General features: G+C 39.7%; 14 protein-coding genes across 14 annotated transcripts; all 14 read right to left on the reverse strand.

Annotated features, from left to right (window-relative positions):
• Window positions 1-160: 160 nt before the first annotated feature.
• LSM04_001613 (uncharacterized protein) lies at window positions 161-1219 on the reverse strand (the record flags this gene model as incomplete). Its single annotated transcript, XM_067335922.1, has 2 exons — window positions 161-231; window positions 298-1219. The coding sequence occupies 2 exons, from the start codon at window positions 1217-1219 to the stop codon at window positions 161-163; spliced, it is 993 nt and encodes a 330-aa protein (XP_067188327.1).
• An 84-nt stretch (window positions 1220-1303) lies between these two features.
• LSM04_009577 (uncharacterized protein) lies at window positions 1304-1642 on the reverse strand (the record flags this gene model as incomplete). Its single annotated transcript, XM_067335923.1, has 1 exon — window positions 1304-1642. The coding sequence occupies one exon, from the start codon at window positions 1640-1642 to the stop codon at window positions 1304-1306; it is 339 nt and encodes a 112-aa protein (XP_067188479.1).
• Window positions 1643-1679: 37 nt separating this feature from the next.
• On the reverse strand, window positions 1680-3391 carry LSM04_002570 (uncharacterized protein; the record flags this gene model as incomplete). Its single annotated transcript, XM_067335924.1, has 2 exons — window positions 1680-3120; window positions 3372-3391. The coding sequence occupies 2 exons, from the start codon at window positions 3389-3391 to the stop codon at window positions 1680-1682; spliced, it is 1461 nt and encodes a 486-aa protein (XP_067188344.1).
• Window positions 3392-4624: 1233 nt separating this feature from the next.
• On the reverse strand, window positions 4625-5563 carry LSM04_007804 (uncharacterized protein; the record flags this gene model as incomplete). The annotated part of the gene is made up of 1 exon (XM_067335925.1): window positions 4625-5563. The coding sequence occupies one exon, from the start codon at window positions 5561-5563 to the stop codon at window positions 4625-4627; it is 939 nt and encodes a 312-aa protein (XP_067188444.1).
• A 1384-nt stretch (window positions 5564-6947) lies between these two features.
• Window positions 6948-8264, reverse strand: LSM04_007470 (uncharacterized protein; the record flags this gene model as incomplete). The annotated part of the gene is made up of 2 exons (XM_067335926.1): window positions 6948-7024; window positions 7121-8264. 2 exons carry the CDS (start codon window positions 8262-8264, stop codon window positions 6948-6950), a joined length of 1221 nt encoding a protein of 406 aa, XP_067188434.1.
• A 24-nt stretch (window positions 8265-8288) lies between these two features.
• LSM04_004554 (uncharacterized protein) lies at window positions 8289-10076 on the reverse strand (the record flags this gene model as incomplete). Its single annotated transcript, XM_067335927.1, has 2 exons — window positions 8289-9708; window positions 9778-10076. The coding sequence occupies 2 exons, from the start codon at window positions 10074-10076 to the stop codon at window positions 8289-8291; spliced, it is 1719 nt and encodes a 572-aa protein (XP_067188374.1).
• Window positions 10077-10079: 3 nt separating this feature from the next.
• LSM04_001439 (uncharacterized protein) lies at window positions 10080-10313 on the reverse strand (the record flags this gene model as incomplete). The annotated part of the gene is made up of 1 exon (XM_067335928.1): window positions 10080-10313. The coding sequence occupies one exon, from the start codon at window positions 10311-10313 to the stop codon at window positions 10080-10082; it is 234 nt and encodes a 77-aa protein (XP_067188321.1).
• Window positions 10314-10367: 54 nt separating this feature from the next.
• Window positions 10368-11199, reverse strand: LSM04_004825 (uncharacterized protein; the record flags this gene model as incomplete). Its single annotated transcript, XM_067335929.1, has 2 exons — window positions 10368-10873; window positions 10920-11199. 2 exons carry the CDS (start codon window positions 11197-11199, stop codon window positions 10368-10370), a joined length of 786 nt encoding a protein of 261 aa, XP_067188381.1.
• Window positions 11200-11229: 30 nt separating this feature from the next.
• LSM04_005263 (uncharacterized protein) lies at window positions 11230-11442 on the reverse strand (the record flags this gene model as incomplete). The annotated part of the gene is made up of 1 exon (XM_067335930.1): window positions 11230-11442. One exon carries the CDS (start codon window positions 11440-11442, stop codon window positions 11230-11232), a length of 213 nt encoding a protein of 70 aa, XP_067188395.1.
• Window positions 11443-11447: 5 nt separating this feature from the next.
• On the reverse strand, window positions 11448-12302 carry LSM04_008093 (uncharacterized protein; the record flags this gene model as incomplete). The annotated part of the gene is made up of 1 exon (XM_067335932.1): window positions 11448-12302. The coding sequence occupies one exon, from the start codon at window positions 12300-12302 to the stop codon at window positions 11448-11450; it is 855 nt and encodes a 284-aa protein (XP_067188447.1).
• Window positions 12303-12329: 27 nt separating this feature from the next.
• On the reverse strand, window positions 12330-13605 carry LSM04_005304 (uncharacterized protein; the record flags this gene model as incomplete). The annotated part of the gene is made up of 2 exons (XM_067335933.1): window positions 12330-13171; window positions 13221-13605. The coding sequence occupies 2 exons, from the start codon at window positions 13603-13605 to the stop codon at window positions 12330-12332; spliced, it is 1227 nt and encodes a 408-aa protein (XP_067188398.1).
• A 265-nt stretch (window positions 13606-13870) lies between these two features.
• Window positions 13871-15108, reverse strand: LSM04_009579 (uncharacterized protein; the record flags this gene model as incomplete). The annotated part of the gene is made up of 2 exons (XM_067335934.1): window positions 13871-14181; window positions 14493-15108. The coding sequence occupies 2 exons, from the start codon at window positions 15106-15108 to the stop codon at window positions 13871-13873; spliced, it is 927 nt and encodes a 308-aa protein (XP_067188480.1).
• A 61-nt stretch (window positions 15109-15169) lies between these two features.
• Window positions 15170-15712, reverse strand: LSM04_002387 (uncharacterized protein; the record flags this gene model as incomplete). Its single annotated transcript, XM_067335935.1, has 1 exon — window positions 15170-15712. One exon carries the CDS (start codon window positions 15710-15712, stop codon window positions 15170-15172), a length of 543 nt encoding a protein of 180 aa, XP_067188339.1.
• Window positions 15713-15798: 86 nt separating this feature from the next.
• On the reverse strand, window positions 15799-16746 carry LSM04_002218 (uncharacterized protein; the record flags this gene model as incomplete). The annotated part of the gene is made up of 1 exon (XM_067335936.1): window positions 15799-16746. One exon carries the CDS (start codon window positions 16744-16746, stop codon window positions 15799-15801), a length of 948 nt encoding a protein of 315 aa, XP_067188334.1.
• Between the last annotated feature and the right edge of the window lie 160 nt (window positions 16747-16906).

The following is a 16906-nucleotide window of genomic DNA, read 5'->3' on the forward strand; positions in this document are numbered from 1 at the left end:
TTGTAGAGAAACTTTGTTTTAAAACCTTGCACTTATATTCGCTTTGTTGTGGTGGTTGTTGTTTTCTTTTTTTTTCCCATTCACTGCCTGCTGTGGGTATTAATTGTCCTCGTTGTTATTTCTCTTTTTCTTTCCCCATTGGCTTCCCTCGCTGTTGGCACTACACTGCTGCCGGGTGAGATCTTGACTCGAGCTCACTTTCCAGTTGCAGCAGCAGTTCCGTGTTTACTGCTGTACTGTCCCGCAGTGCATCACGCAATGCATTACGTTATTTTAAAAGTTTCGCGTTTATTTCACGCTCTCTTGTCAAGATAGATTTCAAATCCAGCAGTGCAGGAGAATCTTCTTTTGCGTCTAACTGTGTCATCACTGTGTCCGCTTCGGCTGTATCCACAACCGTATGAGAACCACCACGGCTAGTATTACTAGTATTATTAACAGTATTGATACTATTAGTATTATTAATAGTATTAGTATTAATAAGAGGCGGTGTTCCTGCTTTGCTGATTGATGTACTGCGCATATCGCCTACAGCCGCCGCCCGCTGCCCCGCATCTCGCCAAACACCACCACTCTTCACAATTGAAAGATTATCACACCACAGTGTGAGTTCCCGCCGTCGTTCTCTGTTCTCGCGCCGCACACACGCCATTCGTTGACTCCGCGCATCATAACACACACGTCCCCACTGCGAAAAACAACGACGTGCCAACGTGTGAGAGGCACTGCGGGCAATAACTGCAATTGCTGCTAACAACTGTGCCCTTGACCGTCGTTCATGAAATGCATGGAGATCACGGACTTCATTAGAAGTCGTACTTCCATCGTCTCTCTTCATTGTGAGAAGCCCCAGTCGCGCCGTACACTCCGCCCCACGCGAGACCGCAAATAAGAGCGATCGCTCCAACGCCGCAGCAAAATATAATGCACGACGTTCCCGCACAGTTGACTCAAGTGCCTCCGACTGCAACTCAGATTGACGCACACGTGCCGCCTGCGCTATTGCAGCGGCATCACTCTGCGCAAGATGTAATTGGGTGGTGATAGCTTCACGTTCTTGTATTGCCTCAGCAGCTGTATCGTTTACCCTTTGAAGTTCCTTCAGTGTTTTCTCTAGTTCTGATTGAAGATTAGTACATATTGTAGATTCCTTTTCTAAAATCTCTTTTAACTGTTTTACCTCTGATTTTGAGGCCATTAGAGAATACTTCAATTCCATGAAATTCTCTTTAGCGGAAGTCAAAGCGAAAGAATGGACCAAAAATTCCCATTTCCTTTTTCTTTCTTGCTGGTATTTCCATTGTCAGCGCCAGCCTAAACACCAAGAAGGACGAGGAGAACCCCGGCAATGTCTTTTCCCTTTACTCAACTCCTGCAGCTGCAGCTCTTGTTGTTGTTGTGATGTCAATATAATGTTTGGCTCTTCCATATTACATTGTGTGAAGGTATCATTCATACACGCGTGGTCTTTAGTGCAGATCGCCATTGCTGTTTCACGAACACTCAATGAAGTACTTGAAGTCTCTGCAATAAAAAGATCTTCTGTACGACAGTTCCGCCAGAGTTCACATGGTTGAGGAGTTTCCTCAAGAATAAGAGACATCCGGACAGTACACTCATCCGTTATCACCTCATTTGCCATTTACATGACGCGAGGCATAAGAACAGTGGCTGTACTTTCATTCTCGGGAATCGTTTCTGTTTCTTCTTTTTTTCTCTCCTTTTTCTTCATGTTCAAAGATTTCTTTTCTTTCGGTGTTGGTATTCCATTCATTTTTTTTTCTATCCTCGTTAGCACTTTTTTTCTCCCCGCTCTTGTCATTATTAGAGTATACTGTTTCCTCTATTTCTCCTGAATCAGATCTAGAAATATCATTACCATTTACTCCTTCCACAGTTTCAACAACCCCATCATCGCCCATAGATTCAGTCCCATATCTGGTCGGTACTTCCATATCACTTTCGGAATCTATCTTTAACTCTAATTGATCCCCCGGTATTTGTGATGTTGGAAAGATTGAAACACCGTGACCCTTAAGTAGTATAATTGGAAAACCCTGTGGTGGGGAGTAAGAACCACTAGAAAAGAGAATAACCTCCATCTCCTCCTTCAGTTCTTCTTCTTCGTAATCCTCACTATCTTCTTCAACATCATCCTCAGATTCCATCAATATTCTATTTTCCTCCGTTCTTTCTAGAGACACTCCATGCGGCGGAGAAGGAGACTTGCTAGACTTTTCCTCTTCTACTTCTTCTTTCGAAATCAGAACGGGATCACAAGGCATTAGTTGGATACTTTTTGTGGACTTCTTGCAGTCATCCAACTCATATTGAAAATGCGATGGAGGTATCGGCCACTTTGAATTACAGTCACTATTACTATCGGTTACACTACTGTTTGGTGCCTGAGAAATTACTGAATTTGTCTCGGATACATCTATTTTTCCCCGTAAATGAAGCCGCAAACGTTCTACCACAGCAATTGGGCCTTGCTTCTCTTCAGCCTCCGTTGTACCAGGTTCTGTTGAGAGTTCTACTCCCACAAAAGGAATATTAATATCTGCCATTGATTTACTATCATCCCGCCCTGCTGAGGGGTGATCATCTATCTTCACATCATTTAGATCCTCACCAGTACGACCCAGTGGTTTACCTTCTAAATCTGATGCACGTTTAAGCAACAGTGCACGACTTCGGCGTGTGGAGTTGGGTTGAATCCTACGTTGCATGGTTGCAGCAGTAACTCGGTAGGCGACGGCAAATGGACGTGGCTTTATGGCAGTCGCCTTCATTTCCGAATTCGACCTGTTGCCCTCATATAAATGATTAATGCATTCAGCAGAGGCGTTTGAAGGTGTTTCCGCCCTATTCTGTGGGAGTGAAGTACCACGCCTCCCTTTCCCCACGCCCTGGGATAAGAGTATGGGCGGTGAAGTAAACAACGGAGAAGCCAACGATCCCCGCCCATCCACTCGATTCGCTGGTGCGAAAGCGGCATCCATCTCCAACTGCTTTGGGAGCTGCTGATTCCACGCCTCCCGTTGAGCCGACATTCTCTTCGCCTCCTCAATCGTCTCAGCATCAACGGCGGGCGGTAAATTGCGATAGGCCTCCGTTGGTCTCAACGACGAGATACGACTCGGGCCGCACGGCTTTGGGAATAATAATAATAATAATAATAATAATAATAATAATAATAATAATAATAATAATAATAATAATAATAATAATAATAATAATAATAATATAAGGATGAATCCGCCGTACACTGTTGTGGATGCCGACGCAAAGAATGTGAATATAATTGTTGTTATTGTTCTTCGGTAGGGTTGGGTGGTGGAATAGTGTCCGCCGTCGATGAACTACCAGACGCGTGCGGAGGGTCGCCCATTTCTAAAGATACCGTTCCACTTCCTCGCAGTGTATTATACAACTGTGGAAAGGGAGGAAGAAATTAGACTTTTCTTGGTGAATGTAAACAAAAATAAATAAAAAACAAAAGAGAATAACATAGGTGGTATCACTCAGTATATACTTTACTGTAATAGGGCCAGAATAACACATTCTTGAAGACTGGGACAGAAAAAAAAAAGATTCAATTAAAGATATCCACATGGTTTCAAAAAAAAAAAAAAAAAAAAAAAATAATAATAATAATAATAATAATAATAATAATAATAATAATAATAATAATAATAATAATAATAATAGCAATAGTAATAGCAATAATAACGATAACGACAAATAAATACATACATATTTTCCCACGAAAAATAAAGAATATGAAACAACAAGAAATTAATAAAATGCGTGAAGACTCAAGTTAAATAAAGACACAAATAAAGACACAAGAGACATTTATATCTTATGCGGTGGAAGTGCGTCACAAGAAGAACAATAAAAAAATAACTGAGATTGCAGAAAATAAAAATAAAAAAAAGGTGACAAAGAGAGACACAACAGAATGACTCTAGGGTAACTAAAGCATGGGGAATCTCAAAAAAACAAGAAAAAAAATGAGGAGGGAATTTGGAGAAAGGGTTGGGGCAGAAATGACAAGAGTAACACGTACAAGAAGGGTATGGGTTGTGCCTAAAGGGACATAGGCACACACATACACGGTCTCTACTTCGCAGAAAAGAAAAGAAGCGCGTGATAACAATAACGGGATAAAGTCTATGTCTCTAAGTACCCTAGAATACAGTAAAAACACTCCCTACAAGAGACACTAGGGTTTAACCCGTTGCAATTATTTCAAATTTGGCATAATATGCTAAATGCAGCGGTAGATACACATCTACACAGCTACATAATATTATATATATATATATATATATATATATATATATATATATATAGATAGATAGATAGATAGATAATATGATAATATGATGAGAGGGGAAAACAAAAATAAAAATAAACAAACAAATTTTGATTCACACCACTATCCAGTTAAAAACACAAAGAAGTTTTCACGTCTTACCTTTTTTTTCTGTTTCTGCTGTCACCCATGTTTATTTTGATTCCACACCTCTCCTTGCCCCTCATTATCGCATCTTATTTACACATACAAAAATGCAAACAGTATAGTAATATCGATTTCATTATTCTTACATTCTTTCGCCTAACATTCAAAATCAAGAGATAAGCTTTTCGTCGGAGTACAAGATGACTCAAACACTTTATCTATTTGGGGGCCATTGATATTCAGTTTAATCCCATCCATTCTTTTATTTTCCTCCTCTTCCTCTTCTTCTTCTTTCGCCTGCTTTTGGTAGCGCTGTCCTCGCCTAATACGGCGTACACGAGTTCTGCAGTTATTACTTTTAGAGTTATTTTCTCCAGTCACTACATTTTCCATGAATTTTGCTCCTGTTCCTGGTTCTCTTAATGATGGCGAAAACATCTGCGAAACAGTTGTCGATACTACTGGTTTATTCGCGTCCGAAGTGTGAGCGAATGGTGATTTCACTGCAATAGACCCTGGAATAGGAGTTTTTCCCACGCCGTCTTGAGATACATTAAATTTAAAGGTATTCGCAACTGCCGTTGCAGATGATGCACTCTGATCCCTTATTCGGGTTTGTACTGTTATCCCCGCTGGACGCCCAATATCATCTACATAATACTCTCCCTTCGCCCCATTCTGTTTTTCTCTGTTGTTGTTGTTTATCGCTGCTCTTTTCACGCCAATAGCCGACGGTGGTGTTCCCAACTCCGTCGAAGAATCACTCGCACTGCTGACAACATCGAAGAAGGGAATCTCAGTTGATTGGCGGGCTTCCAAATTGGCGAGAATCCCGCTGGTGGGCGGCGGTGCCAATTCACGAGTGCCGTCCGATGTAATGATGAAAAAGTCCGTTCGTTCCACGCCCGGCGCCTTGTCGACGACGATTTCGGCATCTGAGATCTGCACCACCCGCCGCTCGCCGCGTGCTGTTGGGCCTCTTTGTGAGTGCATATTGCGATTATTATCTTGCATTATTCTGCTGTTACTGGCGTCGATGGTGGGGCTGGCGCAGGCAATGTGCTCCAGGCGGGGGCGGCATGCAGATCCGCCCATTGTTCAATATCTCTATCTCTCTCTCTCTCTCTCTCTCTCTCTATATATATATATAGATAGATAGATAGATAGATAGATAGATAGATAGATAGATAGATATAGATATCGGTATGTTTCTGTGTGCTTCTGTGCTTTCGTGTGCGCAACACAGTTCACGCACTGCCTTTTCTTTTCATTTTTATTAATTGAGAAGGTGTTAAGAAGTTGAAGAAAATAGATTTGTGTAAGAAACACCCATAGAGGATGACAGACGTAGATATAGAAAGAATATTCAATAGATCTGAGCCAAATTAAGAAATGACAAGAGAAGTACAACCCATCAGGTTGGTACCATTCATTATTTTTTTTTTTTACTTTTTCTTTTTCCTCTTTTTCTAGTACTAAGTTCATAAGCACTTCTTCCCATAGCTAAACAAATAAAATAGAATAACCAAAAAATATATAATAAAAGCTGTTTTACTACCCATTTCTATCGCTGGCCTCAGCATATATATATATAAACACGGCGATTAATGCCCATACACACAGCATCCCACTCATTCTCCCTTGTTTTCTTTCGTTTTATTTTTTCTTTCTTTTTGGGTGTATCGTAAATAAGTAAAAAAGACAAAATTTACCCTACACACATAAATTTCCTCTCACTATGAGCAAAACCCACAGATATGTCTTACATTACAACGTGAAAGTTAAGTATTTCATTCTTGATGTTTAGCTTCCGTAAGCATTATTCATTCTTCTCATTTATTTTTGTTTTTTTTTTTTTTTTGTCATCGCTTTTCGCTTTTTTATTCAGGATAAGACACTCTCAAATAGCCCAAAGAAAGAAGAAAAAAAGAAGTGTTACTGACAATACCACTTGGAAAATAAAGAAAGGAAGAAAAAGAGAGTTGTTTACGCACGTTAAATTTCTTTAACCCATTAAGGAATATAAAAACAAGAGGCAATATGCATGTGGAGAGAAATCACTACTCCTCTCAATATTTCTTTCTCTTTTTTGTGTTGTTTTCTTTGATTTTATTTTTTGTTTTCTTAAATTTTGTTTCTTCGTTAATTTATCCTTGACATGCAGAAAATAAGAGAGGAAAGACATCCTATTGCCATAAAAAGTTGTTGCTTTCGGACCATTTTTCTTTTGTTTGCTTGTTTTTTTTTTTTAAGAGAGAGAGAGAGAGAGAGAGACTTCTCATATTTTGTTTTTCCGCAGTTGTTTCTCTCTTTGTCTCATGTATTTATCCCTATTATTTTCTTTTTTTTTTTTCATTTGTACCCTCGATAATCATATTTCCATGGAGTTTTTTTTTCATTCCTTTTCGTTCGTTTTTTTTTTCCTGGTTTCATCGTTATCATTTACTATCATCATCATCATCCCCACTTACCATTTACCCTACAATTCGTTCAGTGCATTATTATTATTATTATTATTATTATTATTATTATTATCCAATAAATGCTGGTGTAAGACTATCCGTTAAGGTGGCTTTTGTTGTTGTCGTTGTTGTCCCTCCCTGAGAGGCGGAATGGGTGCATTTAAGATGGTGCGTTTCAGTGAGGCGGTACTTTCCTGTTCGGCGTGCAGGAGTTGTTCCTCCATGTACATCATCTCATCTTGTGTTCTCTTCACAAAACTAAATCGTTGCCGCACGTAGACCACCACGACAATCCCCACAAGAAGAGCCACCGCAATAACAACACATAAAATAATGATCCATGTATTGTGTGAGGAATTTGTGGGGGCGTCTGGTGGGACAACAGGGAAGATGGTGCCGGACCAACCCGGTTGTGTACCGCCTCTTAACAGTAATGTTTCATTAGTTTGATATCTCGCTGTGTTGAATAGTGTGAGTCGCAGACCCAACACAACTTCATATCGTGATTGTATAATCACATCCGTTGTGTTTTCCAGTCGACACTTCAGTGTGATTGCTTTTACAGACACCGTCGCACACGCCGGCCTCCCTGGTCTCTCTAACCATGTACGGTTAAGCAACACATTATCTTTTTCTTTTTCTTCTTGTTGTTGTGTGAAGAGTTCCTTACTTTTTTCGTTTTCGTTTTCTGTGATTGGAAAAAGCAGGATCGCATTACGCACGGGATGATAGTGATCAAAGTTCATACCAATAAAGGTAAGAAAGGCACCATCCACGCAGTCGGCGCTCTTCATCGCACATTCCCCAAACGCCGCAGAGACGGCCAGAGCGGGTGGTACACAAATAAGTGCATCTAACGCCCCATCGTAAACAACAGGCACACCGGTTTTATAAATAGATGTACGCCAGTTTCCAATAGTTCCAATGGGAACAGAAACGGTACAACTAGGCATTGTCTCATTTACATGCTTTACAAGACACGTAGGTGGACGTACGGTGTTATCTGATCGGATGGGCTTAATTAACACATTATACTCTTCTGGGGAAGTGCCAGTGAAGTATCCACTAAAGTAGATATCCTCACCATCGCAGGTTTCTACTGGTGTGATGAAGCAAACTGTATCATTTTTAGGTTTGGGTGGAGGTAAAACTTGAAGATCCATCGGTACCGCACTCACAAAGGAAGGATTAAAGAGAAGAATATCTCTTGGGTAATCAACGAATGAACCTGTAACACAAACACAAACACAGTGAATATCTCCAGTAAAACTGTGTAAATCCACTCTCGCTGTGTTGTCTGACCGCACAAGAATTGTCTCCCTGAAGAAATTCATAAAGGCTGAAACGCAGTTAGAGACTTAACATCTTGTGGCTCCATTGCTCCATTGTTCCAGAAATAACATTCCATCCCATGGTCCTAAACCTTCACCTCTGAAGGTAGTATCCTGATGTCCAATTAACTGCAATGGTGAGAGAGTGAAAGATTCAATACGGATAGCACTACCCAATTGATGACCGACATCATTAAATGGATAGTAAAAACTAGCATATATACCTTCTAACAGTCCTTCAACTAGAATAAATGTGTAAAAAAGCAAATCTACAGTTACACTTCCACTAGTTCGTGGACCTTTAGTAATTTCAGAAGCAGTTGAATATTGATTATATGATTCAATTTCAGCATTATTTTCCCATACAATTGCCATATGTCTCCCTTTGGCTGTACCTGTCACTCCAATAGCACAAGGTAAATTTACATGATATGTAGAACGATGCAGTACAGCTGCAGATGGAATTTCAACAGTAAGATACTGATAATCACTGCGATAAATACCTTTTACTGCCCAGAAAATGACAAATGTTGTTTTAGTAACCAGAAATGGTACAGTATAACTTGTCACATTATCTAATGCAAGTGAAAAATCATAGAAAATCACTGCATCTTTATCGGGATGTGAAAGTGTTACAGTTTGTTCTGCGGATTCCGGGTCATCTACTGTGCCTGTTAGGGGTTCAATGGGATTATTTGGTGCTGCCACCCTAAATCCCAATTCTCCCTCCCTATAATAAAATCGAACAGAAATCTTTGGAGCCTCAAAGTTACCACAACAACCATATCCACGACGAACATCGACACTTTCATTACTTTCAGACCATGGTGGTACCACATTTCCATGCGTCTCTGACCACCGCTCACAAAAAGATGTTAATTTACCTCCACCAGTGTGAAATCGCACATAATCATCCATTCCAAAAGAAGATGCAGATAGTATTGGAGCAAATGTAGAATCTGTAAAATTTGGAAGACTCTTACGTTTAAGTTTGTAAGGACAATATGCGTCAAAATTACACAACTGAGAGTATCCAATGCTCTGACAACTAGTCATTGCTTGAGAGCAGGTTATAGTAGCATCATCATGAATCCATTGAAAATCGTCTGAAACTGTAAGTTTAAACACCAAATGATGCCATCCCAGTGTTAAATTAAATTCAATAATGGTAAATGTACCAGAATTTGTATTGTAGACGAAATTGTCATCAATAAAAAGACCGAAAGCATAATTAAAACTTACAGTAATAGCCCCAACTACTCCTGTAGAATACACTGCAAATGAGTAGTATTGATTATACTTACCAGCTATAATATCAGTGACACTACCAAAAATTCCATCTCTGCTTACTTGAGGATTCCAAGAAAATTGTACAGGTTTTTCATCATAAATATTCAATGTAACCTTACTTGTTGTATTAATAGGTTGATTAATATCAAAGTCAGTCCTCCTTGGATCTTCCGTATCTGAAAGATAAGGAATCTCTGAGAGACGTCCGTCCAATCCTTCTTATGACTGTAACAAAAACATCTCTATAATCATATCCCCACTCTCAAGAGGTTTTACATCATTTGGTAATAATGAACCCAACTCGTAAGCTGTTGCAATCATTTCATTATTTTCAAAGGGAGTTATTGAAAAAACCCACGTTTTCTTAGATGAAGCTCCTACTTTCACCACCATCTGGGACCATCCAAGACGAGGAGACTGATACCAATTTCTTCTATTTGGTAAAACACTCTCTGGAGAGTCAAAAGTCACAACAACATTTACCCATATTTTCACTGGTCCATGACAGTACACCGTCCAAGACATCATTTAAGCCCCTAAAGGATACAAACCAAAGGATAAATAGCGAATAGCATACATTCCAACACCAGATTCATTTCCATCTACTTTCCATTGTCCAAAATTGGTACGTGCTGGTTCCCATCTGTGACCAGTATAAGTTCTGTCACCTGTATGAGGTCGCATCGTGCGCATATCTCCAATAATATCCTCACCAAAAACTTCAAAGATATATGCACTCTCTCTTCCAAGTCTTAAAGCCATTGAAATAGGTTCACCATCTTTTAGTACCACTGCATTTGGAGGAAAAATTGAAGGTCAACTGTAAAACCAACCACCTCCAGAACACATTATATGAATTTTCATACGCATATTCTCTTCTGTACAATATGTTTTCATCAGAACCTGATGCCACCCAAATGGAACCATTGTTTCACTTTCACTACTGTTGTATCTGGTAGAAAAGACACTTTCACTATCAAAAAACATATCCATTTGTCCCTCAAAATCAACTCTTATATCTACTATTTCACGTCCAGTTGAAAATAAAGCAAAGGCAAAATAGTGTAATGTTCCACTTTTAACATTTACTTCAAAAAAGCCACTAGTATCTGAAGATACTTTTCGCCATTTACTTGTATAACTGTCATTATTACTGGTCTGTGCAGTGCTGGACATCCCGTCAGATGGATGCATTGTTAGCCCATTCCCAAAAAAACAATCATAGCCAAGAGGATCCATGTTATTTGAAGGTTTAATACCTTCCTTTGATGAACCAAAACGAAGTAAATATTGAATTGGTGCAGTACTATCTAATGGAATCTCTGGTTTTAGAAATAGGTGCACCAACATTAATTCTATGAAAGTGACCCTTGATGTTTTGTGGTGTAACATTTCCATCAACAATAACTTCAATTATTACCCCTTCTCCTTCCTCATAATTTTCTGCACTATGCATAAACTCCAAAATACCATTAACATCTGATGTCATATCCTTATAAGCTTCAGAATCAATTTTTATCTTAAATTTCTCTCTGCCCATCTGTACTTCACCACGAAAGTTTCTTAAAGAAAGTCGAAAGTAAAAACCTGTCCCAGCAGAAGCCAACCATGGGTGTTCCCGATACAACCATACCTTTTCCTCAGTCATAGGATGAACTTCAAGGGTGTATGCACATCCTCATACTGGAATGTCTTCCGCCTGTCTTTGACAACAACAACCATGAGTACTTAAAATGCTTTTACTTCCCCAATTAGACAAACGCTGACGGGGAAAAACTAATGGATATCCAATAGGGGACCCACCTAATGCTCCCACAAGATCTCTATATGGTGACACAATATGGACCCGAGCACTGAAAAAACGATCATCAGGTGCATCACGTGAATACATATAGGTTAAGGTATTAGTTGAAGTAAGGAGAGCAAAACATTTATACCTTTAACAGGAATAAAAACATCTCGAAATGAGCCCATATTAACTGTAACATAAAATTTGTCACCAAAGTCATTATAAGAAGGACATGAACGAAAATAATTGGCTTCACTTTCATAAAAACCATTCTGAATAAGTGAAGAATTTATCTTTCTTGATCCGTCCACTACAGCAGTTTGATTTATATTTCCTGAATTAATGCGAAATGGGGTACGAACTCCCGTATTAGATTCATTAGAAGACCAGCAAACAAAATATGTTTGAACATTTAGAGCCTTTGACAATTCCACTTCACCACTTGTACCGCTTTCATCAACATTTTTTACCAAAAGTATATTTTCACGTAGGTAATGAGAATCTGATGATAAAAATAGTGCTTGACCATTCGCAAGATTGTGACCAATCAATTCCATCTTTAGAGGATAAACCGTATTATTATCCAACATTATAAGGCCATTAGCTGAAGAGACATTCATAAAAGATGTAACAGAGACTGCCGCTATCTTAAAGTGAAGATCACCTTCAATAATATTCGAGTCTATTGAATTTACTGAGCATAAATTTAACGTACACGCTGACACACCGCCATTCACTGCACCAGTGGTTAAGAGAAGTACAGCTTGAAAAGAGTTGTATGGAAACAAAGTTACTTTGGTATATTTTACCTCGGCCCAAGAGTTGCAGGGTTCCGGTGATAGTACAACATCTGTATCAGATGAGAAACCGAAACCAGAAAAATCAGTTATACCACTTTGCATGTTATACATGGGTATTCTATCACCAAAACTATCAGTCTTTTCACAATGTGCAAGATACATTATATATGATGCAATAAATGCAGCATCTTAGATAAGAACATCGTCAATTGAACCAAAAAAATCATTCTCATGGTTAACTGGATCCCTATTTTCACCTCCCACCACCACAAATGTTTCATTACTATGTGTAAAAGCAGGTGATGGTACACTTAAATCACCAACAAAATTACCTTTAAGGAATAACTTCATTTTTGAACCATCATATACACCAGCGACGTGTGCCCATTCATTTTGAGATTTTAAATTTTTGTCACAAACCCTAAAAGAGTTTATGATAAAGCAAATAAATCCCCGTGAATTGTAAGCCAATGCCCATTCGCAAAGGGGAAAAGTAGGATTTGTTGTTTTAGAATACGATTTAGATAGTACCACTTTATTTCTCATACTTGAATTTCCCGCATTTACCCAAACTGCCAGAGTTAATGTGGGAAATTGAAAATCGTACACATTTCTGTATTGAAGATGAAAAGATCCATCAAACTGTAATGTTCTTGAATTTTTTACTACATTCACCCAGTTGAACGTTGTTGCTCCTTTAGCTTCCACGTCATTACCCTTATCACTTTTATCATGAAAGGTTTTGCCGTTTAGTCCATCCTCATACAAGAGATAGTGTCCCAAGAGGTTTGCTCTGGTTTGCCATGTAGACTCTTTTTTCGCCACGCAGTGTACCTGATCTGTCGCACCAGCTACACTCCCCACGTGCAGTCGCAGTCTCTCGCTCGGTTTTCTTGGGTCCAACATGCAGAAAAAAGCATAGCTGGCGTTGCATGATGCAGTCCGCCAGGATCCCTCGTACGGTGTGGGGTGCAGGGTCGTCAGCACCACACACCCGTCTCCTCCTCCATCCTCATTCTCATTCTCTGCGTCTCGCCCGCCCCCGCTGGGCTGGCCGGGCAGCCAGTCGGCGAATTGGACGGGACTGCCGTCGGCCCACATCATGACGGGCACTCCGCCCGCCGGCCCCCCGTCCACGCCGGCCGCCCGCGCGCCAGCGAGAGGAGAAATTGACTGCGGCTCGCATTCGAAATACCCGCCGGCATGGCGCCATCGCCGTGGCAGTCCCGCCGGGCTTCACCCCACACCAGCGGGTCGGAGACGTATTTGAAGCACAAACCCTCAAATTGGACGTAACCGTATGGGCAGATGCCAACGTGCAGTTCCAGACGGTACACAGACACGGAGGTTTCTCCGCCACTTTGGGTACTATTTCCCTCTTCAACACAGGAAATATTACAGAGGGTCTGATCCTCTTCACGTAGGGACTCGTTATTGTATACACCACGGGTACAAATAACACCATCTGTAAGGGCGAAATAAAGAATACCAAGACCTGCACAGTGTTCCACACACCCAGCCTTATCTCCTATGAACACTATATAGTAATTTTCATTATAATGATTCAAAGGATACTCTGTATAATTGAAACGTGAAAAATACTCCCTCTCAGGATCTTTGTAGCAGACAAAAGAAGTTACATCAGGTGCCGGAGGAACTGCAGGAAATGGAACAGGAGGCTGTAAATCATAATTAGAGCACTAAAATCGACTCAGGAGACTTTCTTCACTTTAAGTTGCTGTGCAATTAGTACTGGAAAACATACAAGTTCTTCTTTCCCTGTTGTATACAGCAACAGCACACTCTGCTGTCATAGAGCAACCATACAAACAACTTCCTTTATCAATGTCATTACCATACAAAGTAAAACTTCCAGAATCTTCCGTACAATTACCATTTACAGGGTTTGTCATACCACATTCATCACTTAGACGTAGATACGTTTCACTTGCTCTTGGATCTTCCACAGTTAGTGAACATTCACCATATGATAAATAGCAATCAGCAATACCGTTTGGATCTGGAGTACCAACAGAAAAGGCTTTACAGTTATCATCACGGTTACATCTCAATTGGCAAACTTCCCTCGTTAGAGCACTGATACGTATATCACTCGAAACATGACATTGCTCTGGTTCCCCAAAGAATATATTGACTTCTTGGCTTATGCAGAAAATTATGGTCTACACAAATTGTACATGTGCAATTTGCATAGCTTCTACTACAGTAACCGCTAGCACAACAAATGTGTAAATTACACCGTGCAAATTCAAAATCATCTGATTCTGAGGGAATACCATGTCCACATAATCCATCAGCTCAATATGGACGACCAACTCTTGAAAAAAAAACATTTAATAGGATTAAGCTCATCATAACAACACCCTAATTCCATACAATCTTCGTATGAAACTGTTACGTTAGGCCCCGTATAAAGTGCAGTAGTCTTATTACCATTTTCGCAATCGGTTGTATTTCCTGCATCCTTCACACAACTCCAACTCAAGCTTCTTGCATTCTCAAAACGAATTGACATCTCGGGAGTTGTACGCCCAAGATAGGAAAAACCCACTTTGACAATAATCTGGTGCCATCCTTCTGTCATAAGAAAAACGGATGAATAACCATTTCTTGGTAAAAAAGTTTGCTCTTCAAATACAATATTTCCGTCAAAATACACACGAGTTGTAGTATTGTACCGCAAATTGATTACAGCATTTTGTGTGTTGGGACTGTAAATAGAAATAGCAAAATATTGAACACAGTAGAGATGAAAAGTTTTATTATTACGGGCAAATCTCCCATCCTCTGCTTGTAATGGAGACAAAAGATATTGTTTACCATCCAAATAGAGAGAAGCTCCAAACTCAGGTTCCTGTAATGATTCTCCTCCAGTTGAAACAAAAGGGTCAGCATGAAGTCCTAAAAGTAAAAGTGAATCATAATAAGATTCCCTAAGATGCAGCATAGTTCTTATCCATCCCCTAGGAAGAGGAATGGCATTTTGGGGTGTATGAAGGAGAAAGAATTCACAAAAAAAATGTATTTGTTGTATCATTTGCCTCACATTGAGCAGCAACACGTTTCTGTCCAGGTGCTCCATTAGGATGCAGACATAACATGTACTGACCAGGATTTTTATTTCTTACAGTAAATACAGAATAACCAGCTGATGAAGAAGTCGTCCAAACTCGTTCAAATTGTTCATATACAGTAGAAGAAGAAAAACAAGATTGATTAATAGGTAATAATGCCCCAAGATCTCCTTCACGAACTCCTGTGCATAGGGTTATACTAGATTCCTCTTCGTAATATGCCAGATGTGGATCAGCGAGAATATTTCCCATAGCAAAAACGTTTACTGTTGCAATACAAAAAGAAATAGGGTTTCCACTAGCCTGCAATTGAAAATTTAATGATCTATCATGATAGTGAAACCATAAGGTGCCAAGATAAAAGGGAGAAACAAAGGATCCTAGTATATCTCCAGATCCTAGTATATCTCCAGTTCCTGTATTAATTAGAGTAAATACCGTCCCTGCAGGTGGTTGTGTACCATATACCAATTTCATGGTAAAATTTTTGTACTTAAAGGAACTGATACCGGATATACAAAAGTAGCATTCTGCACAGTACCACACGAATGTCTTTCTTCCTCTTAAGGAGTCCAACTTTTGGATTCCAAAGTGATACTACCGGTAGAACGGCGCACCTTAAGCATAAATGAGGATTCAATTATTGTACTTTCTTCACCTGTCATGGATGCAGCTTCAAAGGAAAAACCAGAGTTATTTTTGTTATCCTTATAAAAGAAAAACGTGTGAACGTCAGCATCTTTCAAGGGAGATCCAGGATCCTCAGTTTCGGTATCCACAAGACAACCACTCTGAGTTTCCTTTAATGGCATTCGGAACTGAGATAAATACTCTGCCCCAAGTCGATCAAGGATTTTTCCTTTAAATACAGTGACATATCCCAATGTTGTAATTGCAGTCCGACTGAATGAAATGGGTGTTGCAGTTGTACCATATCCCATTGATGCAAGTGGAGAAAAAGCGAGTCCGATGTTCCTTACACTCATCATTTCTTCACGAATTACCTCTACAGAATCAATAGATACTGTCACCACACCTGTTGATGCGTCTATAGTTAACAAAACACTACAATAACGGTTGGATGCAAGTGTCACAACGCCCAGTCCACTCACAGTGACTTCGTTATTTCCTGCAGAGACTGTCAGTTGTGGTTGCCCTAATAAAGGATCCCACATTAATTGAATTCGGTCACCATTCACAGCGGTACCATTCGCTGTTCGATGTCCAAGAACATCAAGTATAGGAACCATCTCACTACCTTTAATTGTCACCATTAACCAGATTGCGATGGACAATTTCCCCCTTCCTCCTGTTATATTAAACAAGGAGCCTACCTCACTACTCCTCCTCACACGAACACAACCGCTATCTTGTGAGCAGACGCTCTCGTACAAATTGTCAGGACATGGCATATTAGCCTCTGGAGCAGCGTTCACACCTTGTACGAAAATGGCAATAAATGCAACACATACAAAGTAAACGATAAAAGGAAAAAAAAAGTTGCACCTCATTTTCTTGGTCTTCATTTTATTTGTCCCATTCAGGCGAAAAGAAAAAAGAAAGAAAAAAAAGAAGGAAAATAAAAAGAAGAGACTACATGAGCACACGGTAATCAAGTTCGCCCATTTTTAAGATTGCCGCTCTTGTTCTTTCTGTTAAAGATTCACCGTC

The sequence above is a fragment of the Trypanosoma melophagium genome (genome assembly GCF_022059095.1).
Source record: "Trypanosoma melophagium isolate St. Kilda chromosome Unknown ctg37segment0, whole genome shotgun sequence".
Lineage (NCBI taxonomy): Eukaryota > Euglenozoa > Kinetoplastea > Trypanosomatida > Trypanosomatidae > Trypanosoma > Trypanosoma melophagium.